The sequence below is a fragment of the Rana temporaria genome, chromosome 2, assembly GCF_905171775.1.
Source record: "Rana temporaria chromosome 2, aRanTem1.1, whole genome shotgun sequence".
NCBI lineage: Eukaryota > Metazoa > Chordata > Amphibia > Anura > Ranidae > Rana > Rana temporaria.
The window spans coordinates 373,746,299-373,766,068 of record NC_053490.1 but is presented as its reverse complement, the minus strand read 5'-3'; the positions used below and the strand labels follow the sequence as shown (position 1 = coordinate 373,766,068).

Below are 19,770 nucleotides of genomic sequence, written 5' to 3'. Positions count from 1 at the left end.
TGATGGACTGGCCAAGCATGTCTCCAGACCTAAACCCTATTGCGCATCTGTGGGGCATCTTCAAATGGAAGGTGGAGGAGCGCAAGGTCTCTAACATCCACCAGCTTCATGATGTCATAATGGAGGAGTGGAAGAGGACTCCAGTGGCAACCTGTGAAGCTCTGGTGAATTCCATGCCCAGGAGGGTTAAGGCAGTGCTGGAAAATAATGGTGGACAACAAAATATTGTCACTTTGGGCCCAAATTGGACATTTTCACTTAGGGGTGTACTCACTTTTGCTGTCAGCGTTTTAGACATTAATGGTTGTGTGAGTTATTTTGAGGGGACAGCAAATTTACACTGTTATACAAGCTGTACACTCACTACTTTATATTTGTAGCAAAGTGTAATGTCTTCAGTGTTGTCACATAAAAAAGATATAATAAAATATTTACAAAAATGTGAGGCATGTACTCACTTTTGTGAGATACTGTATCAAGTAATGTAGAGTTGTAAGGAAATGTGTATGTATCTGCTTTTTCAATTCAAAGAAACGCAAAAAGGTATATTTTCCATATATTTATTAAGTTTGCTTATCTAAAATGAGAATGGCTTTCATTTTTATTATGTGGTTTAAACAAGATGCAGGCGATCAAATAGTACATTAGGATTTAGGAGCTTCTCCACCAAAAAGTTCTTCAACAAAATTTCTGTAGTTATCGATCTGTTGTGAATCCAGCCTAAGTTCAAGCTCAGCAGGGGCCTTTAACTGATAAGTGGAAGAAAAAACATTGCTTAAACATTTAGAAATATAAACGCCTTAATATGTAATATATTGACATCCTGTACAGAACTAATACTTATAATGCCCATCAATACTAATAATTAAAAAAATAAAATAAAAAGCAATGTTTTATGTGTATTCCGAAGGTTTACATTTTAAATTTTTTAAGAAAACCGACCAAAAGTACTCTGCAGAGTTACGCTTTTTGACCACACAGTTTTTTCCAGCCCTAAAATCAAAGTACTGTGAAACAAAAAGTAACACATGACTGGACAGCTATTCTGGCCTTTGCACCCTGTCACTTTTCGGTAAGTCTGACCTACCGGATGCTGTCTGACAATTTGCCCTATGCAGTGGACCATGAAATTGTTTAATGACATCTCAAAGCAGCAAAGCCTGGGCAATTGCAGAGAAGCAGGTGGATCTCGCAATGAAAATCCTACAGAACAGCCATTCTTCAGGAAAGGGTCTGCTATTCCTTCAGCAGTTCACAGACCTTCTGATTACTCCAACTCCAGCTTATCCAAGATGGATTATCATGGGGAACTTAAATCTCTGGGTCTAACAATATAGGAAAAAACTCCTAATAGTTATTAGAAATTTGAGTTTACATCCTGCCTTTGCCACTATTATACTGTATATACTTTGGATCCAAATACCAGTCTCTTCACTGTTTTTCACTTTTCAGCCCTTTCAGATTATTTAGAATACCCTACAGAGCTTGGTTTAATTTTTTTACTTTTTTTTTAATCTTTCCTAATTTATAAAAGTTTAAATATGTGTTTATGTAATCACTGTCAGATGCTTTTCAAACCTCTGAACTTTGCATAACCATTATTTTTAATGGGACAGAATGAGTTGTACAAGTTTTTTTTACAGGCAAAGTACAAGTACTCTTCACTTTCCGAAGACAGATAATATAACTTGAATTCCTTACATGATACTGTTTTTAATACACTTCTGTAAAATTGCTCCCTCCATTTGTAGGATTTGAAAAGACATTACAATAAATTGAACAGAAAATAATTTTTCTGCATTCTCCTTGCATGAGTGCGGAGAAGCATTGGCTTAAAGCCATAACCATATCTTAAAAGGAACCCTTCCCCACAAAGATGAATAGAAATAGGGCTTAAGGGACCCCAAAAACCAAAAAGTCGAGATAACGAGACCAGCCACAGCCACTGAGCCAAAGTAGTCCCCGTAGGGCGGAGGTCACGTAGAGAGGAGTCTCAACTAGTTTCGCGACTGAGTCACTTCGTCAGTAGAGTTCTAAAAGCAAATCCCGTCAGCATCGAGGCCACCCATGAAAACAGTCTCCCGCGGCGACCGAGGGGGACAGATATGGAGATGAACCTGTTTGACTGTGTAAAAACAGTGACTGAAATAAGAGGGCCATAGGACCCAGTTCCAAAGTATACATTATGCAGCAAGTAGTTGAAAGAGCTGCACAGGCTTGGATAATGGTGATGGGATCGGAACAAGAGTGAGGACTATAAAAGTCTCACAAAACAGAGGCAACTTGTTGCTGGGTGAAGCAATAAATGTCCTAGGGCCCGGCGTCCAGCCCTATTTATATTCAAATTGATTTTTAGGATGATGGTACTTCTATTCTCATATGTTGTTTACTAAGAGGTTAACAAATAAATCATTCCCCACAAAGATGACATAGAGGGGGTTATTCACTAAAGGCAAATCCACTTTGCACTGCAAGTGCACCTGAAAGTGTATTTGGAAGTTCAGTCGCTGTAGATCCAAGGGGGACATGCAAGAAAAAAAAAACAGCATTTTAGCTTGTACATGATTGGATGATAAAATCAGCAGAGCTTCCCCTCATTTCACAGCTTCCCCTCAGATCTACAGTGATCTACAGGGACTGCACTTCTAAGTGAACTTTCAAGTACAGTTGCAGTGCACTTGGAGTGGAGAGTGGATTTGCCTTTAGTAAATACACCCCAGAGTCTGATTAGGTTGGAAAGGGCAAGGCCATGGCTTTATTGTGAATTTCCAAAAAAACAACCTAACCAGTTAAAGTCTGAGTTACACAAGTGAACAGTAACTTGACATATTCTAACAGGCCTGTCCTTACTTTGAGTGCCAAACAGACATTATACTGACCCAAATTGCACCTCAAGGGCACAGCCCATTAATGCAACATTAAGTGGATATTATTCTTATTAGATACAGTTTGCTCTCCTTGGGGTTTCTTTATAACTAGATTTGTTGACTCTTTTTGTTTCAACACTTGGATGGTCCACAAATTGCATAGTGTTTAGCACGAAAAACTGAGTATCTTTCGCTTAAAGGTTAACTGGAAATGGAAACCGGAAATTAATTTACAAGTAATTTCTAATGACTGATGTGAATGTATAATAAATGTAAAGCTCTGTGTAAATTGATGGCGCGATATAAGTACCTGTAATAATAATAATGCGAACAGCTTTTTGCCTAAGCATTATATAAGTAAATCTACCATAAGAAAACAAAGGGATATTTTACCTTTATGACATCTCCTTCTTCCAGATCTCCAACACTTCGTAGGTCTCCTCCTTCTGATCTTTGCTGCAAGAACTTTTTGCATGGACCCCCCTTCTGCAGCAGCAATAAGTAGGAGAAACAATGTATTAGCAGAAGTTACCTCCAATTAAATTATGTCAAAACAACCAGCAAATTGTAAATTATTTTTCTTGTAAAAGTTAACTTGCCCCATCCTATTTCCTGAGCCTAAGGCTGGGCAAACTCGCTATTTCAGGCCAGAGCTTGGCCACTCTGTATAAAATCAGATTTTGTTTACAGAGCCTAATAGCTTAAGCTCAAATTTTATAGTGTCTCCTTATTCCATTTTCCAGCCTGCTTGGATCAATCAGTGTTTTAGCTGCTGACTTAAAAAAAAAAATTGCTGGTGGAACCCCCCCTTCAAATTAGGCTTTGACAAATAATTCTGGAAGTTGATGGTCTCTGTGCAGAGCTGCACCAGATTTTGCACTCTTCAGTTTTAGTAAATCAACTCCATTGGGGTTGATTTACTAAAACTGGGGAGTGCAAAATCTCTTGCAGCTGTGCATGGAAGCCAATCAGGTTCTTTAGCTGGGTTCTAATAGACTTTGACAAACAAACCTGGATGCTGAATGGTTTTCTGTGCAGAGCTGCACCAGATTTTACACTCTCCAGTTTCAGTAAATGAGCCCTATTATGTGTACACAGTATATCCAACAGTAGATTCAGGCCTCTTACACACGACCGTTTTCCTCGACAGAATCCATCAAGAAACTTGGTGGCAGAGCTTTTTTGACGAGGAAAACGGTCGTGTGTATGCTTTTCATTGAGAAAACTGTCAAGGAACTCGACGAGGAAAAAAGAGAACAAGTTCTCTTTTTCCTCGACGGGAGTCTCAATTTCCTCGTCGTGTTGCTCGTCGGGCTGGTTTTCGATGAGAAACACGATCGTGTGTATGCTTAGAAACCCGCGAAAGCTCAGAATAAAGTATGAGACGGGAGGGCACCTTCGGTAAAAGTAGCGTTTGTAATGGAGATAGCACATCTGTCACACTGTAACAGACTGAAAAGTGCAAATCGTCTCCTACCAAACTTTTACTTAACACGCAGTAACATGAGATTAGCAAAAGCAACCCCAAGGGTTGTGCCAGTGGAATCGAACTTCCCCTGCCATCGTATGTGTTGTACGTCAGCGCGTTTGAGAACAAGGAGATTTGGTCTTGACCGTGTGTACGCAAAGAAAGCCTGTCGAGTTTCTTGACAAGCATAACAAGGAACTTGTCGAGGAAAGCGATGTGTCTTTTCCAACGAGTACCTCGGTCGTGTGTACGAGGCCCCAGTCTGTAAAATTGCAGACACACTTACAGGCTCCTATTTTATGCATATAAACATAGCAACTAATACATTTTTTGTAGTTGCATTCAAAAAATGTGCTTTGGTGTCCAAGTAGTTATTATGGATTTCTCCATTTTATTGTTTATTTCAAACTTTTCATATTTTCAGTATGCCATTTTATTACTGCTTCATAGACCAAAAAAGCGTGCATAGAGCATTCATATTGTTTTCATCAGATTTTCTCAATCAACTATGCATCAGTAAAGATGGTTCTTTTACCATACAGATTAATGGTCCATGGATCAATCACAGATCATGCTAACACATATCTCACCTTATGTGATGGCAAAATCAATACATTAATTTAAAATAGAGTGGATGCTTCCTTTACAAGAAAAGACTTCTGCTGGTGTAATTCAAGGGTATTATGTGAACGTGCTAAGGAATATATTTGATTGCCATTTTCCAAGTTAGAAAGTTATTTTCATAATACTGTATTCATAAGCTGGCAAAACTGCTTCAGCTGCAGTGAAATTCCAAGCAGTGGTATCAGCCCTCTGTATCTCCATAACATAAAGGTCAGGTATTGTAGTCCACCAGTGGAGAGCTCAGGCATGGTTAACAACGCTGTTTGGTATTCAAGTAAAGTCAATACAGTACATGGGATTGTCAGCTGCCTTCGGGAAACTAAAAGCGTGCATCTACAGATATTTATACTTGCAGAGATGTACTATACTTTTTTTTATTTTACTATGGACCTGGAAGTGAGGATTGATATCGCCAACAGAGAAAAAACACCAGTAAAAACATATTTCTTTATCATATATCACATAACACAGAGCAACTTCATTAATCCTTACTAACAGGGTTATGAGACACCTATAGGTGACTGGATGCCGGCAAAAAAGACAGTAAATTCCCTCCTAGATTTAACCTCTCCTCAGAAGGCAGGTCTTCAGTGTTCTTGCCAGTGTCTTTTATTCCTACTCTTATGAGAGCCAGATAGACTTTTTTGAGAAAGGTTTACCATAAAACCTGAAAATCTTATATTTCTTGGTGTGAGGTTTAGAATTTTAATCCTCACATGTATGTTGTGGGCTTTTTCTTCAAACAGGAGTTGATCTGCATCTGAAGCTAAGTACGATCGAGGGGCAGATTTTGAACTTGGTCGTTATTTCTCATTCCTATTGCATGCCTTTGTACAGGGTGTCACATGTATTACTACTCTGGCTAGACTGCCCTTTTTCTCCGTGGGATCTAAATTTGGTTATTTCTGTTAAAGAACAAAACCCTAGATTGGAGCCCATTCAAGCTCCTTACTTTACTCTTTACTGTTCTTTTGATATGGAAGGTTGTGTTTTTGGTTGCCATTATTTCAACTCATCGCGTCTCAGAACTGGCTATTGTTTACTGCAAAGAGCTGTAATTGATACTCCTGCATGTTAGAGTAGTTCATCGATCTCAGCCATCTTGTTTATTTAAGGTGATTTCAGCCTTCCATCTCACCCAGGACATAATATTACCTTCTTTTTGCCCTCGGGCCTCAGGCCCCAGGAGACAAGGCTCTTCACACTTGGATGTGGTTCATGCTATTTAGGATTACCTGTATTTGACTGTTGCAATCATTAATCAGCTTTCTCTTTGTACCTCTCAGGCCTCGTACACACGACCGAGAAACTCGACGGGCGAAACACATCAAGTTCCTCGTCGAGTTCCTTGTTAGGCTTGTCGAGGAACTCGACAAGCTTGCTTTGCGTACACACTGTCAAGCCAAAATCTCCTTGTTCTCAAACGCGATGACATACAACACATACAACGGCAGGGGAAGTTCGATTCCACTGGCTAAACTCTTGGGGCTGCTTTTGCTAATTTCATGTGTTTGCATGTTAAATAAAAGTTTGGTAAGAGACGATTTGCACTTTCAGTCTGTTACAGCTTTAAAAATGTGTTATCTCCATTACCAATGCTACTTTTACTCCCGTCTCATACTTTAATCTGAGCAAGCGCGGGTTTCTTAGCATATAGACGTCCGAGTTTCTTGTTGAAAACCAGCCTGACCAGAAACTCGACGAGCCAAATCAGACTCCCGTCAAGAAAATAGAGAACTTGCTCTCTTTTTGGCTCGTCGAGTTTCTCGACAGTTTCCTCGATGAAAATGTACACACGACCGGTTTCCTCGTCAAAAAATATCTCCCAGCAAGTTTCTTGCTGTTTTTTGCCGAGAAACTTGGTCGTGTGTACGAGGCCTCAAGGGTAGTTTGGGACACCCTTGTTAGTAAGAATTATTGAAGTTGCTCTGCGTCCCATGATACACGATAAAGGAAACTGAATTTTTGACTTACCTATAAAATCAATTTCTTGAAATACATCATGGGACACAAGGACCATTAATACATTAATTTAAAGTAGAGTGGATGCTTCCTTTACAAGAAAAGACTTCTGCTGGTGTAATTCAAGGGTATTATGTGAACGTGCTAAGGAATATTTTTGATTCCTTAGCTCCTTACTCCCCTCTGTATTGTGGTTTATGGCTTGCTACAAAAACTGAAGCCTTACCTGCAGGCGAGGGGTTATATCTAGGAGGGGACTTCTTGTCTTTTTTGCTAGTGTCCAAGCATTTGTAGGTGGCGCATTACCCTGTTAATAATGATTAATGAAGCTCCTCTGTGTACGCCAAGAAATGGATTTTACAGGTAAGCCAAAAATCTAGTTTTTAAATAGCACAAGGGGGAGGCTAGAACCCCTGTTAGCCTGTTATTGCTTTCTTTCTTAGTACGCATTGAAACATTCCCATCACATACAATGCTGTCACTAGGACAGGAAGAGATGGACAATCTGTCCGACAGAACACGGAGCAAAAAACAGCTGGCATTCTAAGTGCTCCCCACTGCATCCGAAACTAAAGAAAACATTTAAGTTAGAGACGTATTCTACTACTTATTTTAAAAACTGATACCTTGACCAATGCAACATTAAAATCAATATATACTAATATCAATTTACTGTATTTATTGGCGGCTGGGTGGCGCTTCCGTATATTTACGCGTAGAATATGTAAATTAGGTAGATACGCCGATTCAGAAACGTACGTGCGCCCGGCGCATTTTTTTATGTCGTTTTCGTAAGGCTTTTTGCGGCGTAAAGTTACCCCTGCTATATGAGGCGTAGGCAATGTTAAGTATAGACATCAGGCCAGCGTAGAATTTTGCGTCGTTTATGTTGTTTGCGTAAGTCGTACGCGAATAGGGCAGTGCGTAAGTTACGTTCACGTCTAAAGCATTGACAATTTGCGGCGTAATTTGGAGCATGCGCACTGGGATACTTTCACGTTAGGAACATCGGAAAAGGGGGGTCATGATTATTTAGCATAGAACACGCCCCCGACAAACAACATAAACGACGCAAAATTTTGAATTAGGCGGGCTTACGCCGGCCCATATACGCTACGCAGCCGTAACTTCAGGCGCAAGATCTTTGTGAATACACTACTCGCCTGACTAGGTTACGGCGGCGTAGCGCATATGAGATGCGCTACGCCCGCAGAAAGATATGCTATTCTTTCTGAATCCGGGCCATGGTGCGGTGAAACGTTTTTTTCCTGAAACTTCCCTCTGAGGCCCTGTACACAGGATCAGTCCAAACTGATGAAAACGGACTGAGGTTCAGTTTCATCAGTCCAAACCTACCATGTGTATGGCCCATCGGACTTTTGTCCTTCAGACCAAAGTTTTAAAACTTGCTTTAAAATCGGACTGATGGACTGATGACCGATCGGTAAAAACCGATGGTTAGTACGCAAAAGCATTGGTTCAAAACCCGTGGATGCTCAGAATCAAGTCGACGCATGCTTGGAAGCATTGAACTTTGTTTTTTTCAGCACGTCGTTGTGTTTTACGTCACCGCGTTGGACTCGATCGGATTTTGAACTGATGGTGTGTAGGCACATCAGACCATCAGACCATCAGTCCATCAGACCATCAGTCTGTTTTTATCAGTTTGGACTGATCGTGTGTACAAGGCCTGAAAGTTAGGGTGCGTGTTATACGCCTATGCGTGTTATACATCGATAAATACGGTATTTAATCTTCACAAACTTATTTTATTATTAAACTACTAAATGAGTAGCTGCACAAAAAAATAAGCATTTTTCTGTCATTTTCAACTAAAAACGTGATTGCAGAATTATTTCATGGCATTAATAGCCAACTTGTTCCAGCTGTGTTGAAAATTATAGCTCGCCCCACATTTTTGTTAATATAATTCAAATGACAAGTTTCTGAAACATTTGCACAGATATCAGTGATTTTTACTAGAAACTCCTTTTATATAAATCAGCTTGTAAACCATGTTTAATTATTAATATGTTGCCTGTTTTCTCCAATGCGTCCTCTGTCATTTCCCTCTTAAATTACCTTTCATATCAGCACAGTTGGAATAAGCTATGGGAAAAAGAGCTTAGTGACTTGAGAATGTAAATCTATTGAGCTAGCACATGCAAGATCCTTCTTTTTCATAATGAAAGTGAAATATGTTGTTATCTATAATTTAGTAACAAATATGGCCATAATACCTGCATATTACAAGCATCGCTGTGTGAGAAAAAATGAAGGAAACTCCCCTGTGTCCTCTCAGCCAGCATGCACAAACCATATGTGATGAGCAAAATCGACAATACTGCACGAAAGACCATTGCTGAAACAGAAGGAGATTAGATAACTAAGACATATGCAATAATTATGATTTCCTAGAAATAACTTTTTTTTGTGGAGGTGGAGAGATGGATTTCTACACAAAGCTGACACCATTCTTAAACTCCAGGGAATCCATTAAATATACAGTGGAAATAGATATATGTGAAGTGTTATACATGACAAAAGATTTAATTTTGTTTGTCCAGTCTTCTGACCAGGGATGAGCTTCGTATTCGAGTCAAACTCATGTTCGACTCGAACATCGTATGTTCGATCGTTCGTCGAATTACGAACGTTTTGGGCCGTTCGTGCCAAATTCGAGTGGCGTGTCACGGCCCATAATTCACTGCGGCATCGCAGTGCATTGCTGGCTGATGATTGGCCAAGCATGCACTATGACCCGCATGCTTGGCCAATCACAGCGCGCAAAAAACGGAGAGCCATAATTGGCCAAAGCCAGGGTGACTTTGGCCAATTATGGCTCAGGGGGTTTAGTACACGCCCCACACTATATAATGCTGCCTGGAAGTCGGCCTTGTGTAGTGTGTTGGTGGTTAACAGAGAGAGACAGAGAGAGAGAGAATGTCATTTTTTGGAGTTAGATAGAGCAGGCAAGCAGGCAGGCTAGTCAGTTAGGCCTCGTACAGACGAGCGGACCTGTCCGATGAACACGGTCCGCGGACCGTTTTCATTGGACATGTCCGCTGGGATCATTTGGTCTGATGGCTGTACACACGAATCAGACCAAATTTCCCGCGGACAGACGACGCGGTGACGACGCGGTTACGACGCAGTGACGTGGCGGCGACGATGACATGGCGACGTGCGCAAACCCAGAAGTTCAATGCTTCCACGCATGCGTCGAATCACTTCGACGTCATGCGCGGGTTCTCGGGCCAGCGGACATGTCCGATGAGTCATACTGACCATCGGACATGGTTCCATCGGACATGTTTCTTAGCATGCTAAGAAACATTTGTCCGCTGGAAACCTGTCCGGTCGGCCGGAAAATTGTCCATTTCAGCGAACATGTTCGGTCGTGTGTACGAGGCCTTAGAGTTACAGTGTGTAGAGGATATATATGCATCCCAGGTGTTGTATATATCTTTATACACTGTATTGAGTTTAGCTAGATCGGCTCTTCCTAATTTACTGACAGGCAGGCAGGTGATTGTGCTAGCTGCAGTATTTTCATGTGGTGTACTGTCTGTGTCCTCTGTACTTGTGTGCACCTAAAGCTACATCAATAGATTTGCTGGTGTTTCTCATATTAATTCCTAAAGGCAGTAGAGCTGCATGATTCTGGGAAAAATGAGAATCACAATTCTTTTGCTTAGAATGAAGATCACGAGTCTCTCACGATTCTCAAAAAAATGCATGGCGCTTTTGTTAGCATGCATTTTTTGTGTTTTTTTTTTTATTTTATTTACACGCACAGCGTATGTGCCTTGCTGCAGAACAGCCTATTAATTTGAGAATGAACTGCCTGCCACCCCTCAATAGCAGCAAAGTGCATGGGCCTTTTTTTATTTATTTTTTTATTGCCGCTGCATCAAAATGCATGGTGCTTTTGTTAGCATGCATTTTTATTTTTGTGATATTTTCTTTATTTACACACATTTTATATATATATATATATATATATATATATATATATATATATATATATATATATATATATATATATATATATATAATGTAAAAAAAAAAATCACAAAAATAAAAATGCATGCTAACGAAAGCACCATGCATTTTGATGCAGCGGCATTAAAAAATAAAGTTAAAAAAAGGCCCATGCACTTTGGTGCTATTTAGGGGTGGCAGGCAGTTCATTCTCAAATTAATAGGCTGTTCTGCAGCAAGGCACATACTCTGATGCATTGCATAGATGTGAAGTTGATTCTTTAAAACACAGTCAGAAGGCCAAGGGGCACCAACAAACCCACATTTTCAAAAAATCATTTGTCATTGGGACAGAAAGTGAGGTGCAAAACAAATGTTACAGGGGTGATAACCCCTCTCTATGTTTTCCAAAAAGCTTAAAAAATTTTTTGGCTGGAGCTACACTTTAAAAAAGTACCAGTTCAAAATTACAAACAGATTCTACTTAACAACAAACCTACAGTCCCTGTCTTGTTTGCACCGCCTGTATACTGCTGTTAAAAGTATATAGGGCCAAAGGGTCTGGTAATGACCTGGGGGGCGGGGAAACCCATGCTATTTTTCTCAATGATTTTCATCCATATTGCAGACATTACATAAAAGCCGCAAGCAGTTTTAAATGACTTTTTTCTTATAGTAACACCCAGCAGGTATGATATTTAAAGGAATTTTTCAATTTTTTTTTTCACTTCAAGCATCATTAAAATCACTGCTCCAGAAAAAACGACAGTTTTTAAAACTTTTTTTCCATTGATACATGTTCCCTGGGGCAAGCCCCGAGTTCTCAAACCCCTTTTACGACAATAACTTGCATATTAGCCTTTAAAATTAGCACTTTTGAATTCGAACAATCGAGTCCCATAGACTTCAATGGGGTTCTAAATGTTTGCGCGAACGTTTAGTCCGCTCGAAGGTTCTGGTGCGAAGCCAACGGGGGGGGGGGGGGGAGGTGTGTTCGGCTCATCCCTACTTCTGACCTAAAGTGAAATTAAACTTTTTCTTTTTAAATAAATCAATAAACATGTCATACTTACCCGCTCTGTGCAATGCAATGAACAGTGGTGCAGTCCAGATCCTCTTGTTCTGGGGTCCCCAGTGGGTGCTCCTGTCTCCTCCTCTTCAGTGAGTTTCCCCATAGAAAATTACTTCCTATGGGGGCACTTGTACAGGCTCACTCCCGAGCCACCCGGTATTGACTGGGTGGCCTTTCGTCACAGCATTCGATTGACAGCAGCAGGAGCCAATGGCATTCCCAGAGAGGAGGGACAGAGCTGGGAGAGCCTCAGCTCTCATGCACATATGGATCATCCATGGTGTCAGGTTAGTATAAAGGGGGCAGGTGGAGTTCTGTTACACAGAAGGTTTTTTACCTTAATGCATAGAATGCATTAAGGTAAAAACCTTTAGTCTTTAGAACCACTTTAAGCACTGGTGTTATAGCATAGTCAGGAGGGTGGCTTACTGTACAATGCAATTAAAACAGGAAATAAAACACCCCCTAAAAATCGATAGGCGGTTATAAGCGGCAGATCTTTTTGGCATAAGAGACTTTTGCACGCCTCTTCTGGGAAAAAAAACTTTCTAATTTCTTCTTGATTTTTTCTTTCTTTATGTATACAGCCTGAGGTGCAAGCACATGCACACAAATATCTTTAAGATTGTATTGTAAGATGCTGAGAATAAAGCAGTGTACCAGGACGAAGGAACTCCAGTGAGCATGTGCTGGAGTTACTTCATCAGTGGCCTCCTAATAGTCAAGGAGGCAAGATACTGGGCTGGAAGAAGCAATAAAAAAGGTGTTAGGGGTAACTGATGGATAGGCAATGGGGCTTTCAGCATTGGGGCAGAGCAAACTGTAAGGCAAGGTTTCCATAATATATGCTATGCTTACTTCCACATTATGGCCCAAAGTGCTGCCAACCCACAGTTTTGTTTAAAGTAGAAAAACTTGTTAGGGAACCCACCCCCAGCCTGCTGACTGTACTATTTTTTCTTCCTTCAATTTTTTTAGTGTCATATTGACAATGCTGTGCACTGCAGTAATAGGCACAGGGTATGGCCAGGATTTCTTGCACGTGGACTATGTGGAAGGAAAGCCTGTGGTCTGGCGTGAGACTTACGGTAAGTATTTAGCTATGTGGGTTCAACTAAGAGGGTTAAACAACTTAAAATTGAAGCTTTCCTCTACATGTTAACACCTAACTTATCTTCGACCTTAAATGTTTACCCTTCCTGACCAGAGCACTTTTTGTGATACGGCACTGCTTCGCTTTAACTGACAATTGCGCGGTCATGCGATGTTGCACCCAAACTAAATTTACGTCCTTTTTTTCCCAACAAATTGAGCTTTCTTTTGTTGGTATAAACAAAAAGAGCGACAATTTTTAAAATAAAGCAATATTTTTTTACTTTTTGCTATAATAAATATCACCAAAAAATATATACCGTATTTGCCGGTGTATAAGGCGACCAGGCGTATAAGACGACCCCCTAATTTTACAGTTTCTTTAAGATTTTTTGCCTGTACTCACTGTATAAGAAGACCCCCCTTCCAAGGCTTCCGACGCTTCATATTTCTTCCTTCTGGAGACATATTCTTCTTCATTCTTGAAGGAGCTGGAGCCAATCACGACGAGCGATGTATTCTATTAATGGATACAAAGCCTGCTTGGATTGGCAGAAGTTGTTACTCCAATCCGAGCATCGCTCATCGGGATTGGCTAAGCGGTATATACTGTATGTAGCCAAAGCTACATACAGTATTACCGCACACCCAGCAGGCATCCGAGCAGCTGACCCGATGTATAAGACGACCCCTGCTTTTTGGCCATTTTTTTTAAGTGTAAAAGGTAGTCTTATATGCCAGCAAATACAGTAATTTTAATTTTTCTCAGTTTAGGCCGTATGTATTCTTCTACATATTTTTGGTAAAAAAATCAAAATAAGCGTATATTGATTGTTTTGCACAAAAGTTATAGCATCTACAAAATAGGGGATATTTTTATGGCATTTTTATGGCATTTTTATTATTACATTTTTTTTATTAGTAATGCTGGCAATCTGCGATTATTAGCATGACTGCGACATTGCGGCGGACACATCGGACACTTTTGACACTATTTTGGGACCATTGTCATTTATTCAGCGATCAGTGCTATAAAAATGCACTGATTACTGTGTAAATGACACTGGCAGGGAAGGGGTTAAACACTAGGGGGTGATGAAGCTGTTAAGTGTGTCCTAGGGAGTGAACTGTAGGGGGGATGGTCTCACAACAACATGACAGAGATTACTGCTCCCGATGACAGGGAGCAGTAGATCCCTGTCATGTTTTTAGGCAGAACAGGGTAATGCCTTCTTCTGTCGCTTTGTGACACGATCGCAGGACACCGGAACATCGAGTCTGCGGGACCCGCGGGCACGGTTTACGCAGTATGTGGCGTGTGCACCCACTAGCCCGCAAATTAAAGGGGACGTACAGGTACCCCATTTGCCCACCTCTGCCATTCTGCAGCGGTCGGCAAGTGGTTAAAGGATAGGTTCACTTTTTACTTCACTTTTTAGAAAAAAAAAAAAAATGCTAATTTTTTTGCAGGTAACAAAAAGTGTATTTATTTATTTACTTATTTTTTTGGAGCCTGTTAAAGCATTGCACCAGGTGCCATGCAGGTCTGTCAGAGTATCTGTGTTCCTGTACATGCCGTATGGGAAAGCAGATACAGGAAGAATCAATGAAAACAATTAATTCTCCACAGCGCTAAAGTATTTAATTGAAAACTACAAGCTGGAAGCCGCAAAGGATGTCGGGGCTTGTAGTTCATCCACACACAGAGCTGTGTGAATGAATGATGCGTCTGTGTGGGTGGAGCCCTGCACGGCCACGTTGATTTTTAAATGTGACAGCTAGTACAGGGAACTTTTCTCCATACTGCTGTCACAGAGACTGGGGGGATCAGGCAGCAGCTGCAGCATTGGGAGCATGTTACATTTTCCACCCTAAAAATTATCCCAAAGGTGAACATATCCTTTAAGGCACAACTCTTACAGCATCCATGTTATGCTGCAGCTGTCCCACATCGGCGCTAGGCCTGAGAACTGACCACTAAACATTCAGTTCTCGGTCTGCTCCAAGTACAGAGCAGTGACTGTGAGTCACTGACCTCCACTCTGGTCCTCCAGTGCTCACTGGAGCGCCAGGAGGGGAAAGGAGTAGGTGCAGCTGCTGAGAGGTAAACTGAAACACAGGAGATGCATAGCCAAAAAAGCTTTGGCCATACTTCTCTTTTAATCTAATTTTTAAAATATAAATGTTTTTTTCCAAATCTGAGATGTTCCTGCAGCAAAATATTAGCATTGAAAAAATAATAATCTGACTCAGGATCAAAAAAAAAAAAAAAAGTTATGGTAAGAATGAGGTCCTTTTACTAAAAGCTAATACAGTAAAACCTTGGTTTGAGAGTAACTTGGTTTGAGAGCGTTTTGCAAGACAAGCAAAATGTTTTAATAAATTTTGCCTTGATATACAAGCGATGTCTTGATATAAGAGTAACATCATGTCACAACTTATTGCTACACTTATGCCGCATACAGACGATCGTTTTTTGTGATGAAAAAAAATGACGTTTTTGAAAACGTCATTTAAAATGATAGTGTGTGGGGAAAATGTCGTTTTATGTCTTCAGAAAAACGACCAAAAAAAAATTCGAACATGCTCGAATTTTTTGTGTCGTTTTTCAAAATGTCATTTTTTGTGTCAATGAAAATGATAGTGTGTGGGCAAAACGACGTTTTTAAACCCGCACATGCCCAGAAGCAAGTTTTGAGACGGGAGGTAAAACTACCATTCATAATGGAGTAAGCACATTCATCACGCTTTAACAGACAAAAAAGCACGAATCATCTTTTACTAACAAGTAACCAGCTAAAAGCAGCCTCAAGGCGAATAGAACTTCCCCTTTAGAGTGCCGTCACTTTGTTCATCATTTTTCAAAATGATGGTGTGTATGCTACATCGTTTTTGAAAATGAAGTTTCAAAAATGTCGTTTTTTTTCATCACTTCAAACGTCATTTTTTTTTCATCACAAAAAACGACCGTCTGTATGGGGCATTAGAGGTGCCTCTCTTCTCTTTTATACCCTGTAAAAAAATGTTTTGATATACAAGTGCTTTGCATTACAAGCCTGTTTCTGGAATGAATTATGCTCGCAAACCAAGGTTTTACTGTAACGGGTGGTGCCATTTTATAACGCTGACATGTACCCTCGATTGATTAATGTAAAATCCACTTTCAATAGTAACATCATTATATTTTCCTTACCCGCAGCCTGTATACATGAGCAAAGTTTTAATGGCTCTATATGTTATTTAAAGTTAAAAATTGATTTTCTTTTTTTAAATTGTCATACCAAAATTCAAAAAACAATTTCATAATAATATTGTTCATTCTGTCTACATGTAGCCAGCTGTGCGCTCAAAGCAGTTCTAGGTTCATGGCATATATATAGCAAGATGCAAAGTATAGAACCTGTTTCCAGCTGCTTCGACCTCTTAGTTCTAATGAGTGTATAATATGGAGAGGTTTTGTGCCCTTTCATCCCTGCTCAGCTGTATAAATGGTCATATATCTAATATATTTCTGACTACAAGTATAGAAATAATAATTGACTTAGGTGTAATATATTATGAGCATGATATTTGGCATTAAGTAATGCATAAAAGGTGACAAAAATGCTGAACAGCCATGAAAAATGTAAATGGGTGCAGATAATTCTAAAGATAATCTTACCCAGAGAGAAAACTCTTACATAGATAGAGAAAATGTACTTTCAACCAACTTTCCACTGCAAACATGACTGAACAAACCAAAGCAACTTACCATGGAGCATAGCTCCCAACTGTCCCTGATTTCGAGGGACTGTCCCTGATTTGGAGCAATGTCCCTCTGTCCTCCTCATTTGTTCCTCATTTTGGTCTGATCCATATAGTTATATATAAAATGCAATTTTTATCTTGTAAAAAGTGTTTTCCAGATCTAAACCTTTCTTACAAATTCTAAATTCCTGTATTTGTACATTTTAAAAGCCAATATAAAGGAATAGTAGTGGTAAAAAAAAGCCCTTGTGTATTCAATTTTGCTTTTTGGGGTTAATTCTCCTTTAAGGGTGTGTGGCAGGGGGCGTTTCCCATGCTTTCATACATTTGCTGGTAGGTGTCCCTCATTCACATCTCAAAATGTTGGGAGGTAAGCATAGAGTTTATGTATTTAATGGGCTATATGGAAAGGTCTATTTTACCCAAGATATCTACTGTTGAGCCCAGACATGAGAACTGTGGCCATTAACCGACTGCCGCATGTATATGTACGTCCACAGAAAGGCACGTACAGGCAGATGGGCGTACATGTACGTCCCTGCCTTTCCGCGGGTCGGGGGTCCGATCAGGACCCCCCGATACATGCGGCTGTCGGAAATTGTCGGGGAGCAATCCGGGATGAGGGCGCGGCTATTAGTTTCTAGCCGCCCCCTCGCGATCGCTGAAGAACGGGGAGAGCCATATGTAAACACGGCTTCCCCGTGCTTCACTGTGGCGGCTGCATCGATCGTGTCATCCCTTTTATAGGGAAACACAATCGATGATGTCAGACCTACAGCCACACCCCCCTTCAGTTGTAAACACACACTAGGTGAAACATAACTCCTTCAGCGCCCCCTGTAGTTAACTCCCAAACTGCAACTGTCATTTTCACAATAAACAATGCAATTTTTTGCTGTGAAAATGACAATGGCCCCAAAAATGTGTCAAAATTGTCCGAAGTATCCTCCATAATGTTGCAGTCACGAAAAAAATCGATTATCGCCGCCATTAGTAGTAAAAATAAATAAAAATGCAATAAAACTATCCCCTATTTTGTAAACGCTATAAATTTTGCGCAAACCGATCGATAAACGCTTATTGCGATTTTTTTTTTACCAAAAATAGGTAGAAGAATATGTATCGGCCTAAACTAAGGAAAAAAAAAATGTATATATGTTTTTTGGGGATATTTATTGTAGCAAAAAGTTAAAAATATTGCATTTTTTTCAAAATTGTCGCTCTGTTTTTGTTTATAGCGCAAAAAATAAAAACCGCAGAGGTGATCAAATACCACCAAAAGAAAGCTCTATTTGTGGGGGAAAAAAGGACGCCAATTTTGTTTGGGAGCCACGTCGCACGACCGCGCAATTGTCTGTTAAAGCGACGCAGTGCCGAATCGCAAAACCTGGCCTGGGCATTTAGCTGCAAAATGGTCCGGGGCTTAAGTGGTTAAAAACTATCGTATGCGGGCTCCAGAGCATTTTTCATGACGTGAAAAATGGGCATTAAAAATTTAGAACATGATCTATGTTTTCGCGTTGTTTTTCACGTTGCCGTTTTTCACGCCGTGAAAAATGGTCGTGTGTAGGCTTTAACAACGGGAAAAAAAACACGCATGCTCAAAAGCAAATTATGAGATGGGAGCGCTCGTTCTGGTAAAACTATCGTTCGTAATGGAGATAGCACATTCGTCACTCTGTAACAGACTGAAAAGCACAAAGACTGAAAAGCACGAATCGTCTTTCACCAAACTTTTACTAACATGAAATCAGCAAATGCAGCCCCAAGGGTGGCGCCATCCGAATCCCCTTTATAGTGCCATCGTACGTGTTGTATGTCACAGCGCTTTGCTCAAGCATTTTTGTTTCATGACCATGTGTAGGCAAGGCAGGCTTGACAAGAATCATGTTGAAAAAAACTTCGTTTTTTCTAGACCATTAAAAATGGTCGTGTGTACGCGGCATTAGGAGTATGGGCAAAAGCCTAATTAGACAGCAATAAAAACCCATCAGGGGCTCTAACCCTTCCCTGCTTTCTCCAATAACCAGATGAAAAAAGATGTGGGTATACAGACGCCATCATAATGCTGCATCCCAAAAGACACTCCTAGGCCATATTATTATGGCTCAATCCTGTACTGATTTTTTCATGGTATCAGAATACGTGAAACATAAAATACAGAACATTAACAAAAGTCCATTACCTTGATGCTCTTTTAGCCCTTGAAGCTGTAGATTAAACTCTGTGGTGTAAAGATAAAGTAAGTTATGAGGAATGTGACCATTACAAAAGACCAAATAGTGTAATAATTTACCCACCTATCGTTGTTTTGTTTGCTTTTAAAGTATAGATTGGGAATCTTCAGACCATGTGTCAGCATGTAATGTCAGAGCTATCTTTTATATGTCAGGATTGGAGGCGTAACTCTGACATCAAATACAGATTTCTTCAGCCCTTAGAAACAATCATTTTTATTGCTCTTGTGATGTCAAGCTGTAGTGCTGATGGAATACCTTCTGCCCCGTTCGTGCTTTTCTGTTGCTCAGTTTCCTTATTTCCCATCCAGTTATACAAACATACATTTTTTTTACCTGAGCACTTTATACACTCTGATGGTTCATTATTGCTTTGCATACTTCAAATTCCATTTTGAAAAAAGTTGAAATTGTATTTCTTTTGCTTTTTTTTTTTTTTTTTAACAAACATTTGCAGTAAATTATAAAGTTTAGATAATGTAATTATTCGAGCTGTGAAATTGCCTTTTTCTAGCTATTCAATGATCGTTTGCCATGAAAAAATTAATTCAGGAATGCAGAAATTTTAAAAATTCCATTTTAAAATTGTCCTTCAAAACAAAAGCAAAATGTTTTATAAAAGGTGTATTAGCAATTATACATTTTATATAACAGTGATTGTGACATTCATCAAACATTCACTGCAGGTTCCTCTGCCTTAAAATGGTTGTTTTTTTA

The 19,770-nt window shown here is 39.9% G+C and overlaps 1 protein-coding gene across 2 annotated transcripts; it reads right to left on the bottom strand.

Moving 5' to 3' along the window:
- Nucleotides 1-544: 544 nt before the first annotated feature.
- On the bottom strand, nt 545-19,177 carry LOC120928651 (promotilin-like). 2 transcript variants are annotated; one of them, XR_005747283.1, is made up of 5 exons: nt 19,117-19,171; nt 19,002-19,040; nt 9,162-9,283; nt 3,261-3,353; nt 545-749 (listed from the first exon to the last, which is right to left on the bottom strand). XR_005747283.1 is itself a non-coding variant. In XM_040339665.1 (4 exons), exons 2-4 carry the CDS (start codon nt 9,279-9,281, stop codon nt 645-647), a joined length of 318 nt encoding a protein of 105 aa, XP_040195599.1. In that variant the 5' UTR covers nt 9,282-9,283; nt 19,117-19,177; the 3' UTR covers nt 545-644. The 2 variants fall into 2 exon arrangements, 1 of the variants encoding a protein (XP_040195599.1); XM_040339665.1 differs by lacking the exon at nt 19,002-19,040 and having other exon boundaries at nt 19,117-19,177.
- Nucleotides 19,178-19,770: the final 593 nt, after the last annotated feature.

Coding starts and splice junctions, on each gene's coding strand:
- LOC120928651 (XM_040339665.1), bottom strand. CDS start 9,281: ATGGTCTTTCGTGCAGTATTGTCGATTTTGCTCATCACATATGGTTTG. Junction 3,354..9,161: donor GCGATGCTTGTAATATGCAG/GTATTATGGCCA, acceptor TTGCTGCTGCAG/AAGGGGGGTCCATGCAAAAA. Junction 750..3,260: donor AAGAAGGAGATGTCATAAAG/GTAAAATATCCC, acceptor TCCACTTATCAG/TTAAAGGCCCCTGCTGAGCT.